The sequence below is a fragment of the Crassostrea angulata genome, chromosome 6 (genome assembly GCF_025612915.1).
Source record: "Crassostrea angulata isolate pt1a10 chromosome 6, ASM2561291v2, whole genome shotgun sequence".
In the NCBI taxonomy this organism is placed as follows: domain Eukaryota; kingdom Metazoa; phylum Mollusca; class Bivalvia; order Ostreida; family Ostreidae; genus Magallana; species Magallana angulata.
In genome coordinates, this window is record NC_069116.1 from 27,809,969 (window position 1) to 27,833,966 (window position 23,998).

Genomic DNA, 23,998 nt, shown 5'->3' on the forward strand with positions numbered 1-23,998 from the left:
TCCAACCACTATATGCATGGCAAATCTAAAGTGTAAATCTTTAAAAAACATTTCATCATGACATGATGACATAGTCCATGCTGTGATCTTGGGAGGTTTGAAATGAAATACAATAAGCAATATTTATACAACATTTATTCAATATCTATTATGATCACAAATATGAATAAAGCAAACATTTTTTTCATCATGTTACATAGTAACATATTCAATTCACCATCAACCATTTTAATATAAAAATTCTAAAAAATAAAAAAAATCAATGATACTCTTCTGTCTATGGACTTAAAGCATGATGTAAAAATCCTATTTCTTCAATAACCATAAGTGCAGCAAAAGCACTATAAAAAAATGTTTTTTTTAGTAATAGGTTCTGGGTTCCTGCTACATAGCAGGTATGAGATGAAGATTAATTCCATAGACTGGTCTTCCGCTATCCCATTCATATGGCGAGAAGGCTGGGTGGGTCAGGTTAACTGTTACATCTGAAGAAATGCAAAAACTTAAAAAAAAAATATAAAAACATTGCTTTCATCTCTTAATTAATTCTATCAAATGGTTGTAGGTAAAGCATTGAAACATCTGCAATAATATTTAAAATTTCCTTTAAATGAAATACACCCAAATTTAGCATATTAATCCCGAAGAAAAATTTCCATATTTGAATGTACCGGTAAATGAAAATGACCAAAAATAAAGATACCGAAATTTAAGCATCAAAGATCTCATTGTTTAATTCTTATACATGTATAAGTAAAATGTAAGTGAAATTACTTTTTCTATGAATACACGTGGCGAATGTCTGTATAGTACAGGATAAAACACTCATGATTTATACAATCATATTCTGCAGTTCCTCACATTTACACACATTTTACATCTACCTTAATTTTTTCTGTAAAATAAAAATATGATGCTCTACATTGATTAATGCTGAAAATATCTCCTAATAAATGGAAACAAATCTTGGAAATACTTGATGATTAAATCCTTTTTGGCATTCATAAAACATCATAATGCACATGATATTAATTACAAGTAAGTTTTCCTGCGCAACCATGTTGGCTTGTTGTGAAATGCTTGCCTTAAATCTTTACCATAATGTCACTGGCCAATGCAAAACTTAATTCTAAGAAAATGTCTAATTAAAAAATGTCATGGATCACATCACTTTGACACATTGCACTAAAATCTGCTGAACTCGACTGGATCTACAATCCTTCATTTGGAATTTGCCACATTCAAAATGTTACATGCACTACAATCCTCTACTGTTTTGGGGCAAGTTGTATATGAGAGTTATCTCCCATCACACTTGAATTGTAACTACACATCCAGATTCTTTGGTGCAGGTTGAACAATGAATGGTTCACTCCACATTCTTCTTAAATCTCCCTACAAATATCACAAATCAAAGGTTTACTATTACACTCAAGGTAAGGGAAGAAAAAAGACTAAGTTACTAAGGAACGAAACTCAAGAGATCAAGGAATTCCTTAATTTGCACTCGAAACCAAAGACAGAATTTTGAAGCATATCAAAGCATTCTCGCTCAATAAATTTGCAAGAAAATAAAACAAAAATATGTAACACCATAACAAACATCTGCTCTAGTTTTTGAAATCACTGGCTAGTGAAAAGCCATTAAAAACTATAACAGTAGGTACATACAAAAGATTCCAGTAATTTCTACACAGTTTTGGTGCTTTGCTGTAGAACCCATTTTCTAGTGGTATCCATACAAGAAGTGGTAAGATCCCAATAAAATCTACACAATTTTGGTGCTATGCTGGAGAATTATTACAGATAAATTGTTCTATTGATATCCATAAGGGAAGTGGTGAGATTACCTTGAGATATGCCATGGTGAGTAGAGGAAGGAGAGTGAAGGGGACCAGGTATAGCAGGGCTGGCTGGGCTGCCTTGAACACTTCAGATGACACAGTGGCAGTTAGTAATCCTGATACAAAGAGAGGGACACATGTAGAGAGACAATATGGTTACCAAACAAGAGGCCCATGGGCCACATCGCTCACCTGAGGAACAATAGGTATGATAAAATCAGCTTAATGGAGTCATTAATACAAACAATCTGGACAATGTACAATAATACATGTAGATCCTGTAAAAAAAAAATCCATTTTTCCCCTGGATATTCTTATGTTTATAATCATTAGTCCCTTTTCTAACAGGATGATTTTATTGTCATATCATATGCTGAGTATTGCAGTTCTCAAAAAGATCCTTAATAATAGTTTATATATGGGATATAAACCAACATCAAACTCTGAACCTTCTTGTGAAGCCAAAGAATTGTCCTGGAGCCAAAGTCTTAACAATCATAAAGAATCATCTGGCTGATTAGTTTCTGAGAAGAAAATTTTTAAAGATTTACTCTAAATATTCCTATGTAAAACTTCGACCCTCCATTGTGCCACACCCTACCCCCAGGGATCATGATTTTCACACTACCTGAGGATGCTTCCACACAAGTTTCAGCTTTCCTAGCTGATTAGTTTCTGGGAAGAAGATTTTTAAAGATTTACTTTATATATTCCTATGTAAAACTTTGACCCCCATTGTGGCCCTACCCTACCCCCGGGGATCATGATTATCACAACTGTAAATCTACACTACCTAAGGATGCTTCCACACAAGTTTCAGCTTTCCTGGCTTTATGGTTCTTGAGAAGAAGATTTTTGAAGATTTCTCAAAATTTTTCATTAATTTTTAATTATCTCCTTGAAAAAGGGTGTGGCCCTTAATTTTCACAACTTTGAATCCCCTTTGCCTAAGGATGATTTGTGCCAAGTTTGGTTGAAATTGTCCCAGTAGTTCTTGAGAAGATGTTGAAAATGTGAAAAGTTTACGGACAGACTGATGGACAGACGGACGACAGACAAAATTTGATCAGAATAGCTCACTTGAGCTTTCAGCTCAGGTGAGCTAAAAAGGCTTTCGGCTTTCTCTAATGCTTAATTGCAATTCAGAGGAGAAATTTTACTCTCTTTGTAATGAGTATCTTATGATTGGACATGCTTTTAACTTATCAAAACTCTTGTAGACAGTTTTTTGGACTGAACCATCCTTACCAAAAAAACCCTGATAAGTAAATGCAGTTCATGTTGGAACTACGATAGAACAAAGATCTTACCTAAGAAGTAGCCAATCAGAGAGCAGTGGAAGTAGGTGACCTTGTGGACATAGGTCGGAGGGGGCGGGACCCCCGCCTCCACCGAGTTGGTCTGTGTTTTCTTATAAGCATCGTACCGAAGTACAAAACATAAAAGTAGGCCTGGCATGACCTGTAAGACACACAGACAATCAATATATCAAATAAAATTGTACAAATCTATACAACATCATTTCAATGACAAATCTAGTATGCTTTGAGTACAGTATATAAATTTAATATATAGTTAACTTTGTAATTTGACTTCCTTTACATAATAAATCTGGAGTTTTTTCTGTATGAATTAATTCATATCATCTGAATTCATGAAATTCTATTTTTAAGTAACCTTTTCCCAATGTACATTTTTATATTACTTACAATGTCTCCGAGGCCCAACATTGAAAAATGACTAGAATTTTGAATGCTGAAATACAAACAAAATATATTAAAGGTTTCATACACAATAATGTTCGAAAAATTACCCAATTTATGATTGTAAAGGTACTGTGTTCTCATATTCGAAAACTTCAATTTAGAATAACTTTTACCTTGGAAATACAAGTTTGCCAGGCAATGATAGCTTAGGTGCGTCTCTCATAAAACCAGACAAGTGGAGTTTTTTGGCAAACAAACCAACCTTTCAAAACAATACCATACATTGTGAATATTGGATAGTAGTTAGAATAGTTCTTGTGAGCAAATAAAAAAATAGCAACACAAAATAAAAGTTCAGAGATAAGTGAAATTGATTGGTCACATGATTCAAATCTTGTGCAGCATGATGGGCTTCTTAAAAAACATTCAAGTTCTTAATTTATTATTATTTTACATTTGAGAAATTATGAACCTTTACTATTTATGTACATATTACTATCACTGATAATGAGAATCAGATGGGGCATTCACAGATCATAATTGTCCCTTGAAAAGTATCACACATACTACTAATCAAAATACATGTATTTGCAATTAATGTAAATGTAGATATATGAAATATCTATATGCAACAGGTATATTACACTTAATAAGCTAGTGTTGTTCCATTGTGGTACATTGTACAAAGAGCAAACTGTTATCTCGCGTGATGATTGCAAAGGTAAACTATCTATGGTATGTGAAAAAGATTGAGGGATATCAATTTATAAGTACATTTGATCTTTTTTTAATCAACTGTATCCAAGCTAAGTTGTGATGTGTATCACCAAACCTGAAGCACTTTCAATTCAATTTATTGCAAAAAATAAATTACTTAATATCATCATGCATGATCTATATAATTTTACTGTAAACATATTTTATTTCTTTTTTATATTTGATTCAGCACATTTCTGAATGTACTTATCCATAAAAATATGCATAACATTTACCTATATACTTGATTTAGTAAAAAGCCATTAGCCCCTAAAAACACTAAATAGAATAGTGAATACATAGTCAAATGTAATGTTAACAGGAAATTGCAACAAAATCTAGTGAAACTTTTGAATGCTGAATTCCTTTAAAATAAAAATTCCCTTCCATTGTCAGACTGAGCTGCAGACTTACCGGATTTTCTGCTGGCCTCGTGGCAACTTTTACCATTACATTCGCACTGAAGATGTATGAGGAGAAAAATACCTAAGAAAAAGAACCACAGAGCTAGAATGCAAGAGATTACTGAAGTGCAAAAAGGTCAGTTGTGATTCCCAAAGAAAATTTACATCCACCAAGTATTTTCCCTCTATGATTTCTTGTGATAACTGATTGTTATTCATACATGCATGACAAGACCGAAAACTGCTTGATCCAGTGAAACAACCAAGCTATTAATATTGGCATAAAAATATATGCATTTACATGCACTGTTTAGCTTTTAAAAAAATTTAATTCTGGTAGCTAAAATGAATAATTTTTTAAATCTTTCATTGATGTATTCTTTGTACTTTTGCTTTTGGCTTTGTGTGCAACAATGGTAAGTTAACCTTCACATATGTGGAGGCATTGGCTGTTCCTCTTGTACAAGTGATAATAATAATTCAATTAACTTTTACTCTATTTTTATGGATATAATTGATATTAAAAATGATTAAAAGATAGATGTAAACAAAAACAGTATTGTGAGTTATTAAGTAATTTTTCTGCACTGACCCCTACATTCATACCCAAATGAAACATCACAGAAACCATTTTATAATTCAAATATCTAGTAATACATGTACAATTATGATGTTATTTCACTTCTTTAATACGGAAAAGAGGATTGAGTCTTTATCTTAAATGCTTGAGAAGAGCAAAAAATTGATTTTGTCTATTAACCCAAGACATCCTCATTGAAATGCTGGCCGTTTAAGTAGGTTCAGCTGAAGGAAGTTCTTAAAGCCCTAACTCGTACATATCTTTCAATCAGGAAATGAACAATTAAATGGTGGATGGGGGTCAAATGATAGGAGTGGTTGGTTGTTTTTCCAACAATGGAATCCATCTACACAGTGATCAGATATCATGAGAAATATATATACCGAGTACATCTATCAATTTATTTCATCTATCCAGTAAACATACATATCTTTCAATCAGGAAATGAGTACCGGTAATTTTGATACCAACTGAGGACAACAACAATAATTCAAAGTATTTCTTTCAAAATGATATGGCACATACATTGGTCTGATATCATGAGATATACATATTTAAGTGTTTGGGTTTTTTTCACCTACCCAGAAAACATCATACACCAGCAGTCCCACCAGCAGCAGGGTGGAGACCTTCAGACTGGGAAGTCGCACCAGGGCAATAAACGCCACACACAGTCCCATACCAAGAGCTAAAGAGCAGAAATTTAAAAAAACAAACATAAATAATCTGCATTTTCAGATCATATTACTTTTACCATAATTCCTACAAACAAACATCAACTGAAGTAAAAAATTTAATATTAGTCAGATTTTTGAAGTAATTGTATTTGTCATGTTAAGAAAAACCCTTTCAGCTTGGTAAAAAATTGTTTTTCTTGTATAAAATATTTCAATTACATTGTATTAATTTTAGTGTAAAGTGATTTGCATGTGTAACATTTTTTGTTCTTTATTTAAATATCAGGGCTTTGTGCTGTTTAATTTAGGGCCCCTACCGTCCATCAGGAGCCAGTGTCCTGTCAGCACCCATATACACACAATCATAAAGGACAGGAAGAAGGACAAGATCTCAGCTGCTGTGAACCGGCCACACACTCCAAATGATATCCTACAATCCACAAAACAACACTCCCTTCTGTCAGAGCAAATAAAATTTGTAATAGGAGCTTCATTGCAGAAAGCCCAGTAGTAGCTAGGGTCTATTTCAAGACTCACAATGACAAGTTCATACAGTAATCAATAAACTATTTCTGTATTCTGTTATACCGTTATCTGTACAATGGCATCAAATTTATTTTTGTTATCTTATTTCACTGTTATCTGTACAATGGCATCAAATTTATTTTTGTTATCTCATTACTTATTGTTTTATAAGAGTTTCTTTTTTCTATTCAGAGTCCATAGATTGTATATATCCCCACAATAACACAAGCACTGAACATATAACTCATGTTGACCAAGAGGTTGAAAATAACAAAAACCTTTTTATCAAGTGATCACTTGTATAAGTATGATTGTTTCAAATCTGATTACCGGCAAACAATGAGGAAATAGAACAAGACTCTATAAATAATTGCATTCATTGTTGAATATTGAGGGCCCCACCAACACCCATCTTCCTTGTCTGTAGCTGTGTATGACTTACTTCTGGCCGGTGGAACAGGGACGAATGAGGTATTGACACATAGGTAACAGGAGGAAAGCAAATGCAACTGTCGCCAGAACTACAACAAAAAATAATGTTTACAATTCAGAGACAGCAAAGTAATTGTATCCGCAACATCCATAGCTTTCTTTATAATCAGTACCGTAGTTGTGTTGACTTATGCTTTAGAAATATCAAATATTCTGGCGGAAAATGAAAGCATTGTGCAAATATCCTTTTTTGATTATCAATGCAACAAATGTTTTGATTCAGAAATATTATTCAATGGAATACCGTTTAATAGGGACATAAAATTACAAGCACTCAAAATTTAGCAAAGGCTTCTTTCTTCAACTGATTAACCTTTATCATGAGTAGGTTACTTGGAGTCGAGTGTCTACATGAAGTTATTTTCTTCATATATTATTCACATCTAACATTTCATCAAATATCTAATTATACGTTTGAAGTTGACCATGTGTTGATTGTTTCATGATCAATTGAAACTTTAGCTACAATGAGAGCACGGATTGATGTCTGGTCCCAAAGTAACTGTAGTAATAACCTTCAATACATGCAAGAATTGGCTGTCCCATCTATGCAAAGTACTGATAATTAATAATTTACAAAGAGAGATTGATTCAGAGAGACTAATGTAGATATAAAAGTAAAATGCATCTTTGGTGGTTCTCACAGGTAATGTAGATACTAAATATTGTAGAAAAAATTGGCAAAACCCAAATAAACAGTCTATATATATATATATATCAGGTACGTACTGCTTAATTAATTAAATGTATTGCAAGTATTTTCTAAGATGATGTCTTATGCATGAACGTTGAGTTGTTTTTCCATGTGACTAAATATTGTATTTACCAAAGTGTTAATTTACCTGCTGTACAAATAGCAAAAACCATCTGTAGAGAGTCAAAGAAGAGGAACATAATGAGGAGAGATGCTGAGGCTCCAATGGGGAGGAAGGCGGCCTGGCAGGCATCAATGGTCTGCACGTCTGTATAGCAAGGCAAAAAGAAGAGACAGATCACTATCTTGTTATTAAATGGCAATTTTGTTAACTACTGCTAATATTCACCATGCACACATACTCAATATTCACAAGTATCTGAGTGTATGGCAATGCAATCATTCGCTAGACCAAGATTGCTATAAGTACCAGTAAACTACATTGATACACCAAATTTGCCTGTTAATTGTACTACCAGCCTACACATAGGTATTCACTTCTTAATCTTTTCTAATAAGAATTCTTACTTACGTCATTTTCTAACTTTGACCAAAGCATTTTAACTATGATGTAAGTATATCTTATCTTTGACCCAAGTAATGACCCACTAGTAATTGATACCTATTCTAAAACCAACACAAGAATTAAAGTTCCATTCATGAAATAAGTTTATGTTTTGGGTAGGGACAAAAATATTTGATTTTTCCAGTATACATTTACAAAGTTCCAAGTTCAAGTATACTCATGTCTCATTACTAAAACACTGAGCATAAAAAGATATCCTGTTATCGCTTTTCAAAGATTAACTTCTCAGCATTAATAGGGCAGGTTGACTAGCTCACAGCAGTCTTGTGTTACCCTCTTCCTGTGTTTAATATGCCACCATCATATGGGTCCCTTATACACTGTATTATAGAAATTTCCTAAAAAGTGGAATTGCATAAGGAAGAATTTTTTTTGTTTACCGGTAATTCTAATTTTAAAAGACCAGCCCATTAATGATTTTACAATAATTGCTTTAAAATTTACTACTAGTGTCAGAATATTAAATTAACTTTCATTATAAAGCTTTGAACACAGCTTTTCTGATTCACAACATAATACCCGGTATTATAATACTTTATTACTTATTAACATGCCTTGCATGTTACCCTAGTGTCAGATGAGTAAAGAATAATTAAACCTTCATTAAGTTCATTCCTTATTAAAAAGGTCAAAACCAGTCATTGGAAGATGAATGTAACTTTATCTTCAAAAATCAATACATGCATGTCATCTCAACTTAATTTTGTGTCCCTGACACACTAAATATTCATAAATGTCCATGAAACAAGGTTGCCTTATAATGAATTTTTGATCAGAATACTACAGCCTCAATCTTGTGCACTATTTTAGGAACTCTTAGAAAATCAGGCATGCATAAGTACACATATACATCATACCAGTTATAGTATATCATCACGCATTAATGATTGGATCACTATCGTTACATCATATTTCATTATGTGTATGTAGATATCAAATATCATCTCTCTCCTTGATCAACAGTAATGATTTAAACTTTGTTTTGAAAAACTAAATTCTATGATTTCTTTTGTTTAAAATTGGTATATGATCAAAATCTTTGCCAGATGGTGGTAAAACAGTCAGTTTCACCCCAATGCCCAGGGACAATGATACACCTTTGAAGATCTAACCTACTGTCTATATTTAAAATCAACTAAGGTATAACATAACAATGAGCATGTCACTACAACAATTATGCAATGACAAACTGATAAAATTTGAATACACGTCTGAAACCAAAAGTAGAATGCCCAACTGATGTCAGAGTCTATTTTTGTTCAATAGCTTGCAAAGTGGATTAAGTTACAGGTATACTCAATTTATGCATCTTTAACATGCAAAACATTGCAATTCATATAGGTGTCCCCAGTTGTGGTTAACAAGAAATTTGAATATAAAAATCTTTTGTAATCCTTTGAAATGAAACAGTTTTTGTAAAAAAAAAGTTATAGGTTCTATATTAAAAAGTATAAATTGAAGCTAGTTTTTTTTTTAATGAATAAACTGTTTCAATTCTTGAAGGAAAATAAATGCTTTTAATGAACAACACACTGACTTAATTTACCCTGTAGTTCATGTCAATATATCAAGGTCTCGTAAATTAGCAGTAAGTTTTAAAAACAAATATAATTAAGTTTCCTTGGATGTTGCTTAAACATAGAATGGAAAAACAGAACAGAAAATGGAACAGAATGAAAAAAAATATTTTCGTATTTAAAGTATAACATGCAGCATCAAGCATTGACTTGATAAAAATATTTTTAAAATATCAGAATCAATATCCCAAAAAACAGATGTTAATATAGTTTATGTTTTATCAATATGAGTTGATTTATCAGAAAATTGTGTGATTTCCTCTGTATAACTGTGCATTCAATTCAATTGGCCTATAATTTGTGGACTCAGGCCAAAAAACAATACCAACTCTCTGATTGCCTCATATATCATTATTTTTCTGTAATCAAGACTTTTGCCATAACTACATTACTTAACGTTTTATTATTACATGTACTAAATTTAGTTGACATAATTAAGCAAGTTTCAAACAATTTGAAATAAAAAGAGCTAATATATTTCTTTATTTTCATAAATTATTAACAATCTTATCCCACAAAAATGAGGACACTGTGCATGGTAAAATTTTGCTTAATCTCAACAAAAAACTATATAATTTTGAGAAGAATTTATCTATTAATTGGGCTTAAAACCAAAAAATGTTGAAATCTCAAATCAAAAAGTGTCATGACATTCTAAAAGTATGTACAATGTGTACCAAAAAATAAGTAACTTAAGACAGATAGTCTTCTTTAAAACTGACTAAAAACACAAACGTCGCTAGATCTCACAGTGCAACGAGAAGTACAATCAGTATGGAATTAACTTGGGAAAAGCCAATACAAACTGTGAAAATGCCAAAAGTCAAAAATTATTTGCATGTTTGTGTTTAACTGTAATACATAATGTTGGGGTGGTGGTAACCGGTACCGGTAATTGTATTGTCTGAAAAAAGAGTAGAATATTTGTAAATATTTGAGCAAAAGAATCATAACGTCACCTGATGTTCAGGTTTTTTCTTACTGTAAACGAAGAGACAAACGGTAAAATAAATGATAACTTCGAGAAACCAACATATGATTCTCAAACAAATGTGAACAAATTAGATGTCAAGTGTTACAGTGCCGATTTAAATTGAATGGTGAAAAGCTTCATGACAATGGGTGTTATAAAGATTGGGTATATCTATTAACTGTACGTGCGTCATCTTGACGTCATGTTTTCAACGTTACCGTGCGCCTTGGTGACAAATCATGTTGTTTTTAATATTGAGTAACAGAAATACCTTTTCATCAAATGGAATGAAACTTTGTATACCAATGAAATAACTGTTAGTGCATAAATTAATCTGTTAGCTATGACTTTTATGAAATATATATGATAGACAGCCACATTGTCTTCGTATTTTATTACTGACCCTCGTAATCCTCTAAAGTAAAAATTGTATATAGGTATATGGCTGAAACATACATCCTGTTCTAAAACAATTGTAGATCTATATTGAGATAGCCAACATTAAGGGATATATAGGAAAAAGACACTAGACAACTGTTGATCCTTTTAAATGATAACATTCAATGATAATCAAAAATCTCCATTTGTGTCCAAAACTTTTAATTTTGTGCATTCATTGAATTTTAATCAGACCAGTGTAAGTGTATAGACATCTATTTATTGTTTAAGTTATAATATTTTGGCCTTGTTTGAGTTGATATTTTGGTCATTCATAATGTCAAAGTGGCCTTTAATAAACTTATCATATTCATAAACTTGACTTAAATAAAGAGATAAACTTGACACTCTGTTTTATGTTCCATTCCATTTTCCATTCCACATTTTAGCAACACTCATGTCCCATGTGCTTTAATTAATAACATTAGAATGTGGGCTGCCACTATTAGACAGGCAGTCCCATCCACAAGTACACTTACTGTTCTCTCCATCAGTAGTAGCGGCATATTGCTTGTCTTTGTCTTTCTCTCGATTTTCTTGTTCTATGTTTAAGGACCTAGAAAAAAAAAAGCATTAAAAGATATATCATTTGATTAGCCAACTTCTTAAGTGCTACAGTACTCAAGCAGGTGCATCACCCAAACAGAGAGCAGTATGTCTACCAAAGGTTTAGTATTTCTTTCTTCTAAACTCATGAATATCTATTAACTTAATGTAAAAACACATGCATCCGTTGAGAGGGATTGGGTAGCAGGGTGAATTCCAATAAAAACGCTGGTGCCACTAATAGGTAATAGTGATTACTAGTAGTTTAATTAGTTGATTATGTATACTTCTATCATAGAGATAACTACCAAAAAATATTATCTCATATCCAAGGGAATAAGGCTCCAAATCTAATCAAATGTTTATTGATATTGATTTGTTTTAACTTATAAGGTATTTTGTTTGATAAGACTTTGTCTCAATGATCTGTGTGCATTTCATAGAGTTCAATTTATTAATAAAGCATAAAATATGTGCCTTTCTTTTCGAAATATTAATTGCCATGTGATCCTACATGTAGTTTAAGACGACCTAAATGTACTTAAATGCAGCTGTTACCAAGACTCGCTATCTCACCTACAGATCTTTGTCAAAAAAATAAAACCCTACAGCTGGTACTGAACAATTAATTATACATTAAGATTTTGTCATCTTTTCTTTGCATGGCTGAATTTTCCAACATCATGCACTTTAAAAAATTCATAAATATTTAGAACCAGTTGTTACACATTTTTAATGTTGAAAGCGTATAAGGCTGTTTTCTCTTCTAGATGTAAATGAAAGAAATGTTTGACAAATTGACATTTATACAATGAACCTAGCCTTTCAAGATCTAAAATGGGTGACATTAAAAATTCAACCATAAAAAAGGTCAATGCTACAGGTATATGTTTGTAGCTCTAACCTATGAACAATCGTTTGTGAAACACTCACTATTAAAGTTCTGGAGTCTCTTGACATTGTTTTATATTCATTAGTACGTTTCAAAAGTTCTCTCAGGAAACCCATTCCTCAAAAATTACATCTAACTTTATTTTAGAAATATATTATAACTGACATTTATTCAAGAGTTGCGAGATGAAAATTCAAAAATATATACAGTGAACACTAATATCAGAATTAAAAATCTTGCAGAAGTTTGTTGTTCAAATTTTTACAGCTTAACTCATTCTCTTCTTAATAAAAAAGTCACAAATGAGGAACTTACCTAAAGCTACCATATACAATCAGCAATATGGAAATGACAAAGGTGGACAATCGAGAAGAATCCATAACAGAAAATGCCCTGTAAAAAATATACATTGAAACATCAGACAAGAGCACATATGCTTTAACTCATTAATTGTACATGTATTACCAAATACAGATTGAGTCAAATTTGGAATTTGTATTAGTTAAGAAGAAACTAATTCATAAAGGTCTCTAACAAAAGTCAGGTGGAAATCATCCCATTATCACTGTTCTACATTCCTCACACAGTGAGACCTAACTTTTGTGTTTTTGTTTTTTGTTGGTATATGTTTACTTACGATATGGCTGCAGTCTCCGATAACTGGCCCTCCATTCCCATGGGTATCCCTTGTTGAGGGTGGCTCATGATGCTGTGTTAACTATGAATTCACAGTTTGTATGCAATCTTTACATGTCTTCACAAAACTTATTCTTGCACATTTCCACTACACAACTCTACTTTCAAGTCTGTTCTTCCTGCACTTGTCCAACAGAAATTGATAATGCACTCAATAGTAATTTTCAGCATTGATTTCACAGATCAAAATTTGCAGGCTGCCAAGTCCATCCTGCAATTGCATGAAAAAGAAAAAGAAAGAAATTATTGAAAGTGAGAGCATCAACCAAATATTGTAGCACTAAATATCACTTGTAGCTGATAAATGCAATAGTGTACTTTTGCAGATAACATGTACCCTCGGTACATATATTCAAAATGTGAATTTCAAACAACAAGAAATCTTTCTGTGCATACATGTACTTGTGTGGTACTGGAGTAAGCATCTAATCAGTACAATTAACACTAAATAATCTATATACCAATATATATTTTACAGTCAATATTGAAAACTATTGTATAATCAGATGGTTTTGACCATTAAGTCAAGTATATATGTTATGCAATACACCCCCCAACTGAATATTCATAAAAGCCATGCAAATACATTTTCCTTGATTCATTTCTTTATCATTGGTCTATACTAAAATGTTTTGCATTCCTGGGCAGCAATAGGCTATATGTGCAACCCTAAAGGTATAATTACATAGAGCGGACCATCAATAAATTCGCTCATTCATTACTGTCCAAGTTGTAGATCCCTAAAGCCTAATGAATATACATAAGCACATTGTTTTTTTTTCCTGGCTTGCAAGATCATTATTTTGCAATTGATTATCATTCCTAGAACAATTTAGGTCAACTAGCTTATTAGTTTGTGGTGAATTTTTCTTCAGTTTTTTTTTTTTTTTTTTTTTTGGGGGGGGGGGGGAAGAGGGGAGGTTATGGGGTTGAGTGTATTTCTTGATGAAACAATTGATTTTCATTACAAATTTTCTATAACAATTAAGGTCAACTACAATTAGGTCAACAGCTTTGGGATAAATAATGAATGACAACCCACTTACTCAAAGTGCTTTGAATTTTATACTTTTAATTTCATTAATTAATTAATCCTAGTTGGTGATCATAGTAACTGAGTAAAAGAGCCACAAATCATCCTAAGATCTGATTTTAAATGGAGATACACTGCACAATTTTGTAAACAAAATTTGAATAAATGACCAATATATATGTAAACAAAATTTGAGTAAATGACAAATATGTAAATAAAAATTTGAGTAAATGATCAAATTGGAATAATTTCAATAACAACATCTGCAGCAGCAGGGCAGCTATGAAGAGCCCTGCTTTGGTAAAGAATGGCCACAGCTGGGTGATCAACAAGATAATGAATCCCAAACTTTTGTCATCCCGAGACCAGCTGTATCGTCATCACGTAGTTTTTAGTATTCAAGGTACTTGACCATTATCAGAATTATAGAGCATATAAACCTACTATCTCAGCTTCTAAATTAATCTCCTTATCCTCGAAGGTCAAGAGTGTTGACTTTACTATGGGGTACCATGTTGACGTTCCCACTAGAGAAGCAACATTTCTTCAAAGCACAGCATTATACCCCTTATTTCTACTAAATTCTAATAACCTGCAGGCACACTGAGTTCTGTGTATGGACAAGATGTAGAATTCTTTACATTGGTTATTTGAAAAGACTGCTTTACATGCTTCAGTCAAAAGCATTTATAGAAACTTGAGCAAGTCTATAACCTCGAATGAAGCTGCATGCAATTCCTCTGTTTACCCAAACAAACAAGCAACCTCCTGCACACTTGTATGCAGGTATTGTAGTATCTTGTTCTATAAATTATTACAATTCAAACCTGTACACACTAAACACATTCCTATAAATGGAAATCTAAAACTTCATCATTCCTCTAGATCATAAGTTCTCTAAGATACAATCACCTATCTGTGTACATGTACTAATTTGAATTACATTTAATTTAAAAGGAGTACTGCATGTCCAATATTTAATTTTATGAAGATAAGTGCCTAGTGTTAACATTAATTTGATTGATTTATTCATATTCATTAACACAAAACATATATTGACAGATCATCATACCATCAAAAGATATTTTATAATAGATATGAATAGACAAATACTAGTCTCACCGCTGGTACTTGTAACATACTATTTGACCACATACTTTTATGATAACATTCCGGTGAATTTGAAAGTCCTGAATCGGAGGAAATAACTGAATCTAAATACAAGAACAAAAATTGATAAAGGAAATGTCTAATTAGATGGGAAACCCTCACATACGTACATGTTCACAATTCATACACTTTAACTACACACATCCACCACTTTCCACATGAATAGACCACTGACCACATGTACCGTAATCTTCCTGTATCTCAGTAATCCATGCATCATGTCAGCACCGACTCAGCGGAATGACACTTACTAGTGAGAGATTATTGAAATACATTTCCTGTCAATCAAATTTCTTGAGGCGTAATCAGATCATAACAATTCAGATGACCCTTTTTACAATTAAGGAGAATAATTATTTACATTTTGATACATCAGCTGTGTTATGTACAACGTATGTACACACTGAGAGTGTGACTTTCCACAAAGAATGCCCTTACGTAGCAAAATATGACTGTGACATTATGCTAATTGCAATGCAAATCCATTATTCTAAATATATTAGTCAAAAGAAAATTTATCAAAGTATGAATAATGCATGTATATAATTATATATTGCTTCCTTCAGTTATGACACAGTTGATATTAAAAAGTAACAATACAATTTCTTATTAATCACATTGATTCTTTAACAACGTTTGATTCAAAAGTATTTAAAGCATTTTCTAATAAATACTTTATTATAAATATGGAAATATTATTTCTGTATTTAAGGGGGTGGTGGTTGAAGGGGGGGGGGTAGGCTGTAGGAGAAGAGAGTGTTTTCTGTTCTAATGAAATGAAGATTAATAATACCGATATTATCAATTTAGACTTCCTTTATGTAATTATACTGAATGTTAATTCATTATTTAAGGTCAGACGACACGTTCCTCAATTTTAGATAACTTTTTCCAGGAATTTGTTAATGGTTTACTACTACTTTGACAAGCTTTCTTGCAAAAAATTAGGGTACCTTACCAGGCATTTCTGCAAAATACTAGAGTATGCAATTTCCTATATAATCTTCTTGAAAATACACTTGAATTGCTGATTTAAAAATACATACATCAACAGCAGAGAAATTCACTAAATTAGAACTATATCTCCGCCGGGGCGGGGCTTTGAACTCACAACCTCTAGAACCTATACGCTTCTGGCAGTGAGCGGCCATGGTTCTAACCACTCGACCATGTACACATATAACCAAATTCAAGTTAATTTTGATCATTTTTTAAGTAATTATAAAATTAATATTTTTTATTGGAACTCTTTATTACGAGGAGATACAAAAAGATTCTCGAGGAACGTGTCGTCTGACCTTAAGAATAATGAGTATCTGAGAGTTTACATTAGTTATAAATTAATTACACTGCAAAGTCAGTCAATGAATTGTGGACAAATTACCGTATTGGTAAAGTTTACAACTTGTTCTCATGGGGTTCAATACTTAAAGTGGCACCAGACAACATATCATATCATCTTTCATTTAAAAAAAACAAAACTCCATTATGTCAAAATTAAGTAATTTAAACATCTTAAAAAATCATATTGCAGCAGCTGTTGTAAAGCCAACATATCAAAAAGAAAACTTCCTTAAAGGCATGCATTGCAAGACATTTAAGGTGGTATGGGACATCTGTCGATATCGATGTGCAATAAAGTACATTATTACTGAAATACTTTCACAGGTTTAGAATTCAAATTTTACAATATATAACCAAAAATTAGCTTTTAAAAATATTTGGAGAGGTAAAAATTGTAACATCTCCATCGGGATTCAAACTCATGAACTCATGTACAGATTCGTAGTAAACCCTCTAACCAACTGCGCTACGCTGTTAGATGACAATATTGGGAAAGAAACTACTTATATAATTACACTTGGTTTTATTGTTTATTTCGATAAACAATACATCACAACATGGAAGTGTCCCATACCACCTTAATTATATCACATCGAAAATTTCAATTCTTAATCTAAAGAATCCATTGCATGAAGATAAAAAGTCAACGATTTGAATATTGAAGAGTTGGTTTTAGCCTATAGCTCTGTAAGTAGACCAGGTATGTAAAAATTCAACTGAAAGCCATCTAGCTTTAATGCAATATCTATTACTGTGTAGTAGTTGGGGTTATATGTACTACCCCTAAGGGTCTATGGATATTGGCATGGGTAGCTTTGTGGTAAAACCCTTGCAATTGTCCAGTGTTGCAGGGGTCCCAGGTTCAATTGAACAAAATCATAGGTCATTGTACCTATACATATACATGTATGTTCATTCCTCCTTCCTTCAGATATATATATACATATATATATATATCATAGTGCATCGGCCTTCTCTGTTTATGCAATAAAATCATGATTATCGGTATTACGGTAGTTATAAGTCCTGACAAGGTGAACTAGGGTTGTGTCTTCAGGGGTCAAGATTTTTAACAGAGGGAGGAGGTAGTAATTGAGGGTATATAATAATATGATCTGTGGCCTGGGTACCTCTACTAATTTTTAGGTGGATTCCATCTGAAAATCATGTGGATTCCTTATGGAATCTGTCTAATATTTCTTGTCTTTAGGTCAACAGAATACCGCCTTACAAAAGACAGAAGTACATTTGGTAGGGTTAGTAGTTGAGGCTATATCAGTATATGGTCTGTGGCCTGGGTAGCTTGGTAAATACATGTAGTTCCTGACTACAGATGCAGCTGCATGGGTGACCATTACTGATTTGATTCCCAGTTCAGGGTTTTGTTTTTATCATTGTATTGTGGCGGTCAGACCAATTAGAATACCAGCGCCAGCCTAATAACTGAGTTGGTAGAGCACCTGACTAGAGATACAGGGGACCCAGGCTCGATGTGGCGGTTCAAATACTGGTGCCAGATAGCTCAGTTAGTAGAGCACCTGACTAGAGATTCAGGGGGCACAGGTCCGAATCCCTGTCATTATTTCACCCATCCCATTAAAGTATATTATAATTTGCTCATCCCTCCTAAACTATATATTGCATTTTATATGAAGTCTTATAAATTGTAGATCAAGATTAATTTCTTTATCAATGGCTCAGGATTAGGCTTCAGACAGTTATTATGCAAAGGCTTCAAAATTACCAGTCAATGAAGCTTTCATATTTGTCAATGCTACTATAAGAGACTGTTACATAATTAAGCCGAATGGAACTTTTTTTAATGAGATAGGCTGTATTTACCCTACATATCACATTTTACACTAGAAAGGGATGTCAAATAAAAATAAATTTCTTAGACTTTTTAACTACATGTATTACTCAAAAAATCTTTGATGTGGAATGCAAGTTCTCTATATCAGTTAATATAAGTAAAGTATAGATCTACAGAAATAAATTCTGGTGTGTAATTTAAGATAGTGTGGTACATCATAACCTTCAACACAATTTGCCTGCCATCTTTTTTAATAAACCTGGAATGATCTAAAGTTTAAGAATCGTCTAATCAATTCACACCTCTATAAATTCAACAAAGAAATGGACAATGTGTTTTATATTCTCTGTGGCATCTTTATTGCCACCATCGACAAATATTGCTAAAACTGCAAGTTATAGTAAATGTCATAATATAGAAGATCAGTACTGGATGAATTAAATATTTAAAAAACTACTACCTTCCATGTGCTAGGGGGTTTGAGAAATGATTCAAAGAAACCCGTCCTCAAGACCGACAGTTATGCAGCGATTATAGGGTTACTGTCTGAGCAGGAGCTCAGTGCTTGCTGACCAAAGATTTCAGCTCACGATAAAATCTGCTCATATGATCGACAGTATCTGAAAAGAGTTTTTAACTCACCTCTGTGTTTCACAATTGATGAACACACATGCTACACTGTCATCCGAGGGAAAATCGTCAAAAATATACTTTTTGTTCACTTTGTTTTTGTTATTGTGATCAATCAATCTTATCCTTCCGACTTGATATATAGGTCAAACAATTTGGGTTAAAATACATTCAAGTCATATTTCACGCTTCAAATTACTATTATACATCACTCGAAAAAATCTTTTATAAAGTAAGCAGAGCAAAAAATAACATTATTTTACCAGAAATTATTCATTTATTCATATAGATCTCTATTTTGTGCGGAGGGATTTTAAATCGAGGGAGACCTTGACACTGGCGCGGATCTAAAAACAGTGCTGTAACTTACACACTCCGACTCAGTTCGGATTACAAAATATTGCTTTGATTAAAGATTCTTACTGTCAAATTGATTTCTGTCAATCTAAATTTTTGTAAAGGACAAAAAGGAAAGAGAGTTTAACCGCTTTTTTAAAGGAGTGAGAGAGCTTAGTCGCTTAATTATATGTTTATTTAAAAAGGAAATTTTAGTCGTTAAATTTAGTCGTTTTTTATATAGGAGGGAAAGAGTTTAGCCATGTTTTTCATAAAGAAGGGAGAAAAGCTTAGACAACTGTTGCTCACCTTTTTTTTTTATAAAGTCTTAGCCGCCTTTTATATACAAAGGAATGGGAATGTTTAAACGCCTTATTGATAAAGAAAGTTTAGCCGCGTTTTTTTAAAGGACGGAAAGAATTTAACCGTTTTATTTTTTGGTTTTTTTTTTAAATAGGAAAGATTGCAGTCTTTTAATTTTTGAAGAAAAGGTTTAGACGCTAGATAAAGGTGAGAAAGTTTAACCGCTTAATATATAAAGGAGAGAAAATGTTTCGACGCTTAATTTTGAAGGAGAGATGTATATAGCCACTAAATTTTTAGAGGAAAAGGGTGTCCCCCTAAGTTTTTAGGTTGTTTCTTATCAATCGCACAAGTAATCTTTTCCAGTCTAAAATTACGCTCGCTATATATTTAATTGTGAGGGATGGAGGGGGCAGAACTTTCATTAACCAATTTAACTCCTGTTCCCAAAGCCTTAAGAGATGGTGTAAAAGACTATAAAACGACGAGAGATATTTCCCAGAATGTCTATCCCATAATGCGCCGCATATTTTCCAAGGCAATCCATCACAGACTGTGGTTTTTTTTTTTCATTTACAAACTTGTGGAAATTACAAATATTAGAGAATGAGAGGGGCTACCGTTTACGAAACGATGGAAATGATTCGCCGTGGGTTTGACAATTTGGCTTATTTCAACCACCACCACCCCCCCCCCCCCCCCCCCCGGTAAAAAATACGGCGAAGAAGAGGAGGAGTGCTAGGAAGAACTCCCCTCCCCGGCGTTATGAACATATTTTAGAGCTTTGCAGTTTTTTTTATAAAGAAGAAAGCGATCTAAGCCGCTTTTTAGCTCAACGAGATGAAGTCGGGGGGAGCTTATGCTATACCCCCCTGCGCCAGCGTAGGCGTCCGGACCTGGTCTAGGTTTATGCTGCAGGTCCTGTATCTAAGTTAATAGACCTACTTATGGACTTGAAAGACTCGGATGCTGAATCTTGGCCATGCATTTCAGATGCTGGAGGAGGTTAAGGTTTTTGGAGCAGGTTCGCTATAATTGCCATTTCTAAGTTACTACTGACCCTAACTTCACCAAACTTGCATGGATGGTTTATGGAGCAGGGTAAAGTTTTTGGTGCAGGTGCCCTCTGATGATTATATCTTAGTTATCCCTTTTTAGTTTATTACTGTTCCTAACTTCACCAAACTTTCATGGATGGTACATCTTATGATATACTTATGCACTTGACAGGCTTGAATGCTGAATCTGAACATTAGGTTTCGGATGCTGGATGAGGCTAAGGTTTTTGAACTGGTTTAAGTTTTTGGTGCAGGTGCCCTCTGATGATTATATCTTAGTTATTACTGTTCTTCCTAACTTCACCAAACTTGCATGGATGGAGCGTCTTATGATACTTATGCACTTGACAGGCTCAAAGGCTGAATCTGAGCCATAGGTTTCGGATGCTGGATGAGGTTAAGGTTTTTGAGCTGGTTCAAGTTTTAGAGCATGCGCCCTTTGATTGATAAATCTTAGTTATTATTGGTTCAGTCTTTATCAAATTTGAATAGATGATGCATTTTGTGATTCTGACATGATGCACTCCACAGTCAAGGATGCTGATTCAGAGCCATATGTTTCAGATGCTGGAGGAGGTTTAATTTTTTGGAACAGACCACATGTTTAATAGATAATAGTACTATTTCAAACTTGCATTGTTGATTTAACTAAACGTGTAATATATATGTAAATGAATTGCAGATGTAGTTTCAGTTACAGAGCCTTATCTCCATTAGCGAGGATGCTAAAAAAAAAACCTACCTTACTCAAACTTTCTTGATAGATGTTTTGTTGTTAAATGATACAGCATGATTTCTATAATTACGGTTTTGTATGATTAGATACACTTTTGTTTTATATAATACAATATTATATCATATAATATTATATTGTAAATTTGTTTATATGAAACGATATGATATTGTATCAAACTCTTTGTATATTATGATATTGTATAGTATGATATTGTTATATAAAATATTGTATATCATTATACTATATTGTATATCATATTGTATTATATAATAAAATTTGTATCATATGATATTGTAATGCAAAATATTAATCTTATGATATAATATTGTATTGTATTTAATATTGTATCATATGATATGATAAAATGTTGGAGTTTCCAATTTTAAAGTTGATTTTTCCAACTTCAAAGTTCGAAAATCCAACTTTAATATTGGAATTTTCAACTTTAATCTTCTGTTGTTATTACAATACTTTTTTTTTTAAATTTCAGATGAATTTCTTTTAATAAATGATCTTTATTAACGCCATGTATATACAAATTCCAAGGCTTTGTTTTAATCTTAATTGTCTCCAAGTGTGCTTCTGTCTAATTCTGCATTTAATCAACGACATCCTCTTGTTTTACATATCAAGATAACAATTATTTGATTCAAAATTATTTCGATATTTCATATCTGATACTGTATACATTTAAATGTTTTAGTCATATATTTATATGAAAAACTTCTAGTTCAGACATATACAACTATAAGTTTATGCACAGTTTGCCTGTAATATAATGTAAATTGTTATATTTATATTCATGTATTTGATTCAAAATTATTTTGACATTTGATTATATCTGATACTTACGGAAGCTTATTAATGCCACATTGTAATTTTTATTTTTTTGTTTAATTCCAACTTTAAAATTACAATATGGCACTTTTGTTTGCCCACTCTGTTGATGTCTTGAATTTCTGTTTGGGATATCATCTCCATAGAAGAATTCGGTATATATGGGACAGAGGAGGAACTCAAATGATGATACTTCTTTTCGCTTAATATTTGTCAACTTACGGTATTGAGCCATTAGCCCAACAGTGTCAAGACCATATTCTGTACATTTCAGTATGTTATCACTATTTTCTACATTTCTTTTAATTTTATCTAATGTATCTAGAATCTTGACAACACAACATACTGATTTGATAATGACAGACCCTGATGTTGCTGTAAAGAACTGTCATAAGATCTTGTACTTGGAGAGAGCAAATCCCAAATAAGTTGGTTCACACATGTTTTAGTCAACGCAATACAATTTTCTGGTCTATTCACTTTTTACAAAAGATCTTGAAACCTATCGTCTGATATTCCTTCACAAAACAAACAATTTATCATAGTAGCCAGTTCATCACCAACCTTATCATCAACAGCTTCATTCACTCTGAATTTTTTCCCGCTTTAGCAAAAACGGTGTCACTTTTTGTAGGCAGTTCTTCACTATCATTTTGATTCCCAACCGAGAAAACAATATTATTCGTATCTATTTCTGTTTCATTAATTCGAGTACGTTTCCTCAAAATCGAAGTACATGTAATCTTCATAATTATCTTCAGGATAATTGTGTAACATTGAAAACATGGCTGGACCAGGAATCGAACCTGGGACCTCTGTAGCTCTAGTCAGGAGCTCTACCACTGAGCTACCCAGGCCGATATCCATGGTCCATATAGCCCCCACTACTACATTACTCCTTCCTTAAATGATCTTCGCCCTTGAAGATCACCCCAGATTCTTCCCCTGGCAGGAGTTAACCTGTCACTTCCAGGGGCGGGTCGAGGCACCAAATGTAACAGGAAAGGAGAAATATTGAAAACATATGGCTAGACAGGAATCGAACCTGGAACCCCTGCAACTCTAGTCAGGAGCTCTACCACTGAGCTACCCAGGCCGATACCCATGGTCCATATAGCCCAAACTACTACAATTATATAACTCGTATGCAGAGTTCCAACATCTTCTCTCCAACTACGCTGTTCTTTCTGAAAATTAACAACAATATTCACATTATTGTCTGTACAAGTCACACCGGTAACAACTTTTAACGTGAACTTTCATTAGGTCTATACATGTATCACTTGAAGTAGTAGAGTTTGTTATGGCCGCACCAATAACACTGCTATCAGATTCTGGAGCTGATTTTTTAG

The 23,998-nt window shown here is 32.9% G+C and overlaps 1 protein-coding gene across 2 annotated transcripts; it reads right to left on the reverse strand.

The window, feature by feature from the left end:
* Window positions 1-118: 118 nt before the first annotated feature.
* On the reverse strand, window positions 119-19,516 carry LOC128188540 (signal peptide peptidase-like 3). Of its 2 annotated transcripts, none has more exons than XM_052859645.1 (14): window positions 19,389-19,516; window positions 13,328-13,597; window positions 13,006-13,083; window positions 11,732-11,808; window positions 7,827-7,946; window positions 6,935-7,013; window positions 6,285-6,397; window positions 5,872-5,978; window positions 4,721-4,792; window positions 3,724-3,812; window positions 3,554-3,599; window positions 3,155-3,305; window positions 1,851-1,960; window positions 119-1,395 (listed from the first exon to the last, which is right to left on the reverse strand). In XM_052859645.1, exons 2-14 carry the CDS (start codon window positions 13,393-13,395, stop codon window positions 1,327-1,329), a joined length of 1,179 nt encoding a protein of 392 aa, XP_052715605.1. In that variant the 5' UTR covers window positions 13,396-13,597; window positions 19,389-19,516; the 3' UTR covers window positions 119-1,326. The 2 variants fall into 2 exon arrangements, with proteins under 2 accessions (XP_052715605.1, XP_052715604.1); XM_052859644.1 differs by lacking the exon at window positions 19,389-19,516 and adding an exon at window positions 19,207-19,351.
* Window positions 19,517-23,998: the final 4,482 nt, after the last annotated feature.

Coding starts and splice junctions, on each gene's coding strand:
- LOC128188540 (XM_052859645.1), bottom strand. CDS start 13,395: ATGAGCCACCCTCAACAAGGGATACCCATGGGAATGGAGGGCCAGTTA. Junction 3,813..4,720: donor CGAGGCCAGCAGAAAATCCG/GTAAGTCTGCAG, acceptor TTGTTTTGAAAG/GTTGGTTTGTTTGCCAAAAA. Junction 1,396..1,850: donor TCACCATGGCATATCTCAAG/GTAATCTCACCA, acceptor TGATATTTGTAG/GGAGATTTAAGAAGAATGTG.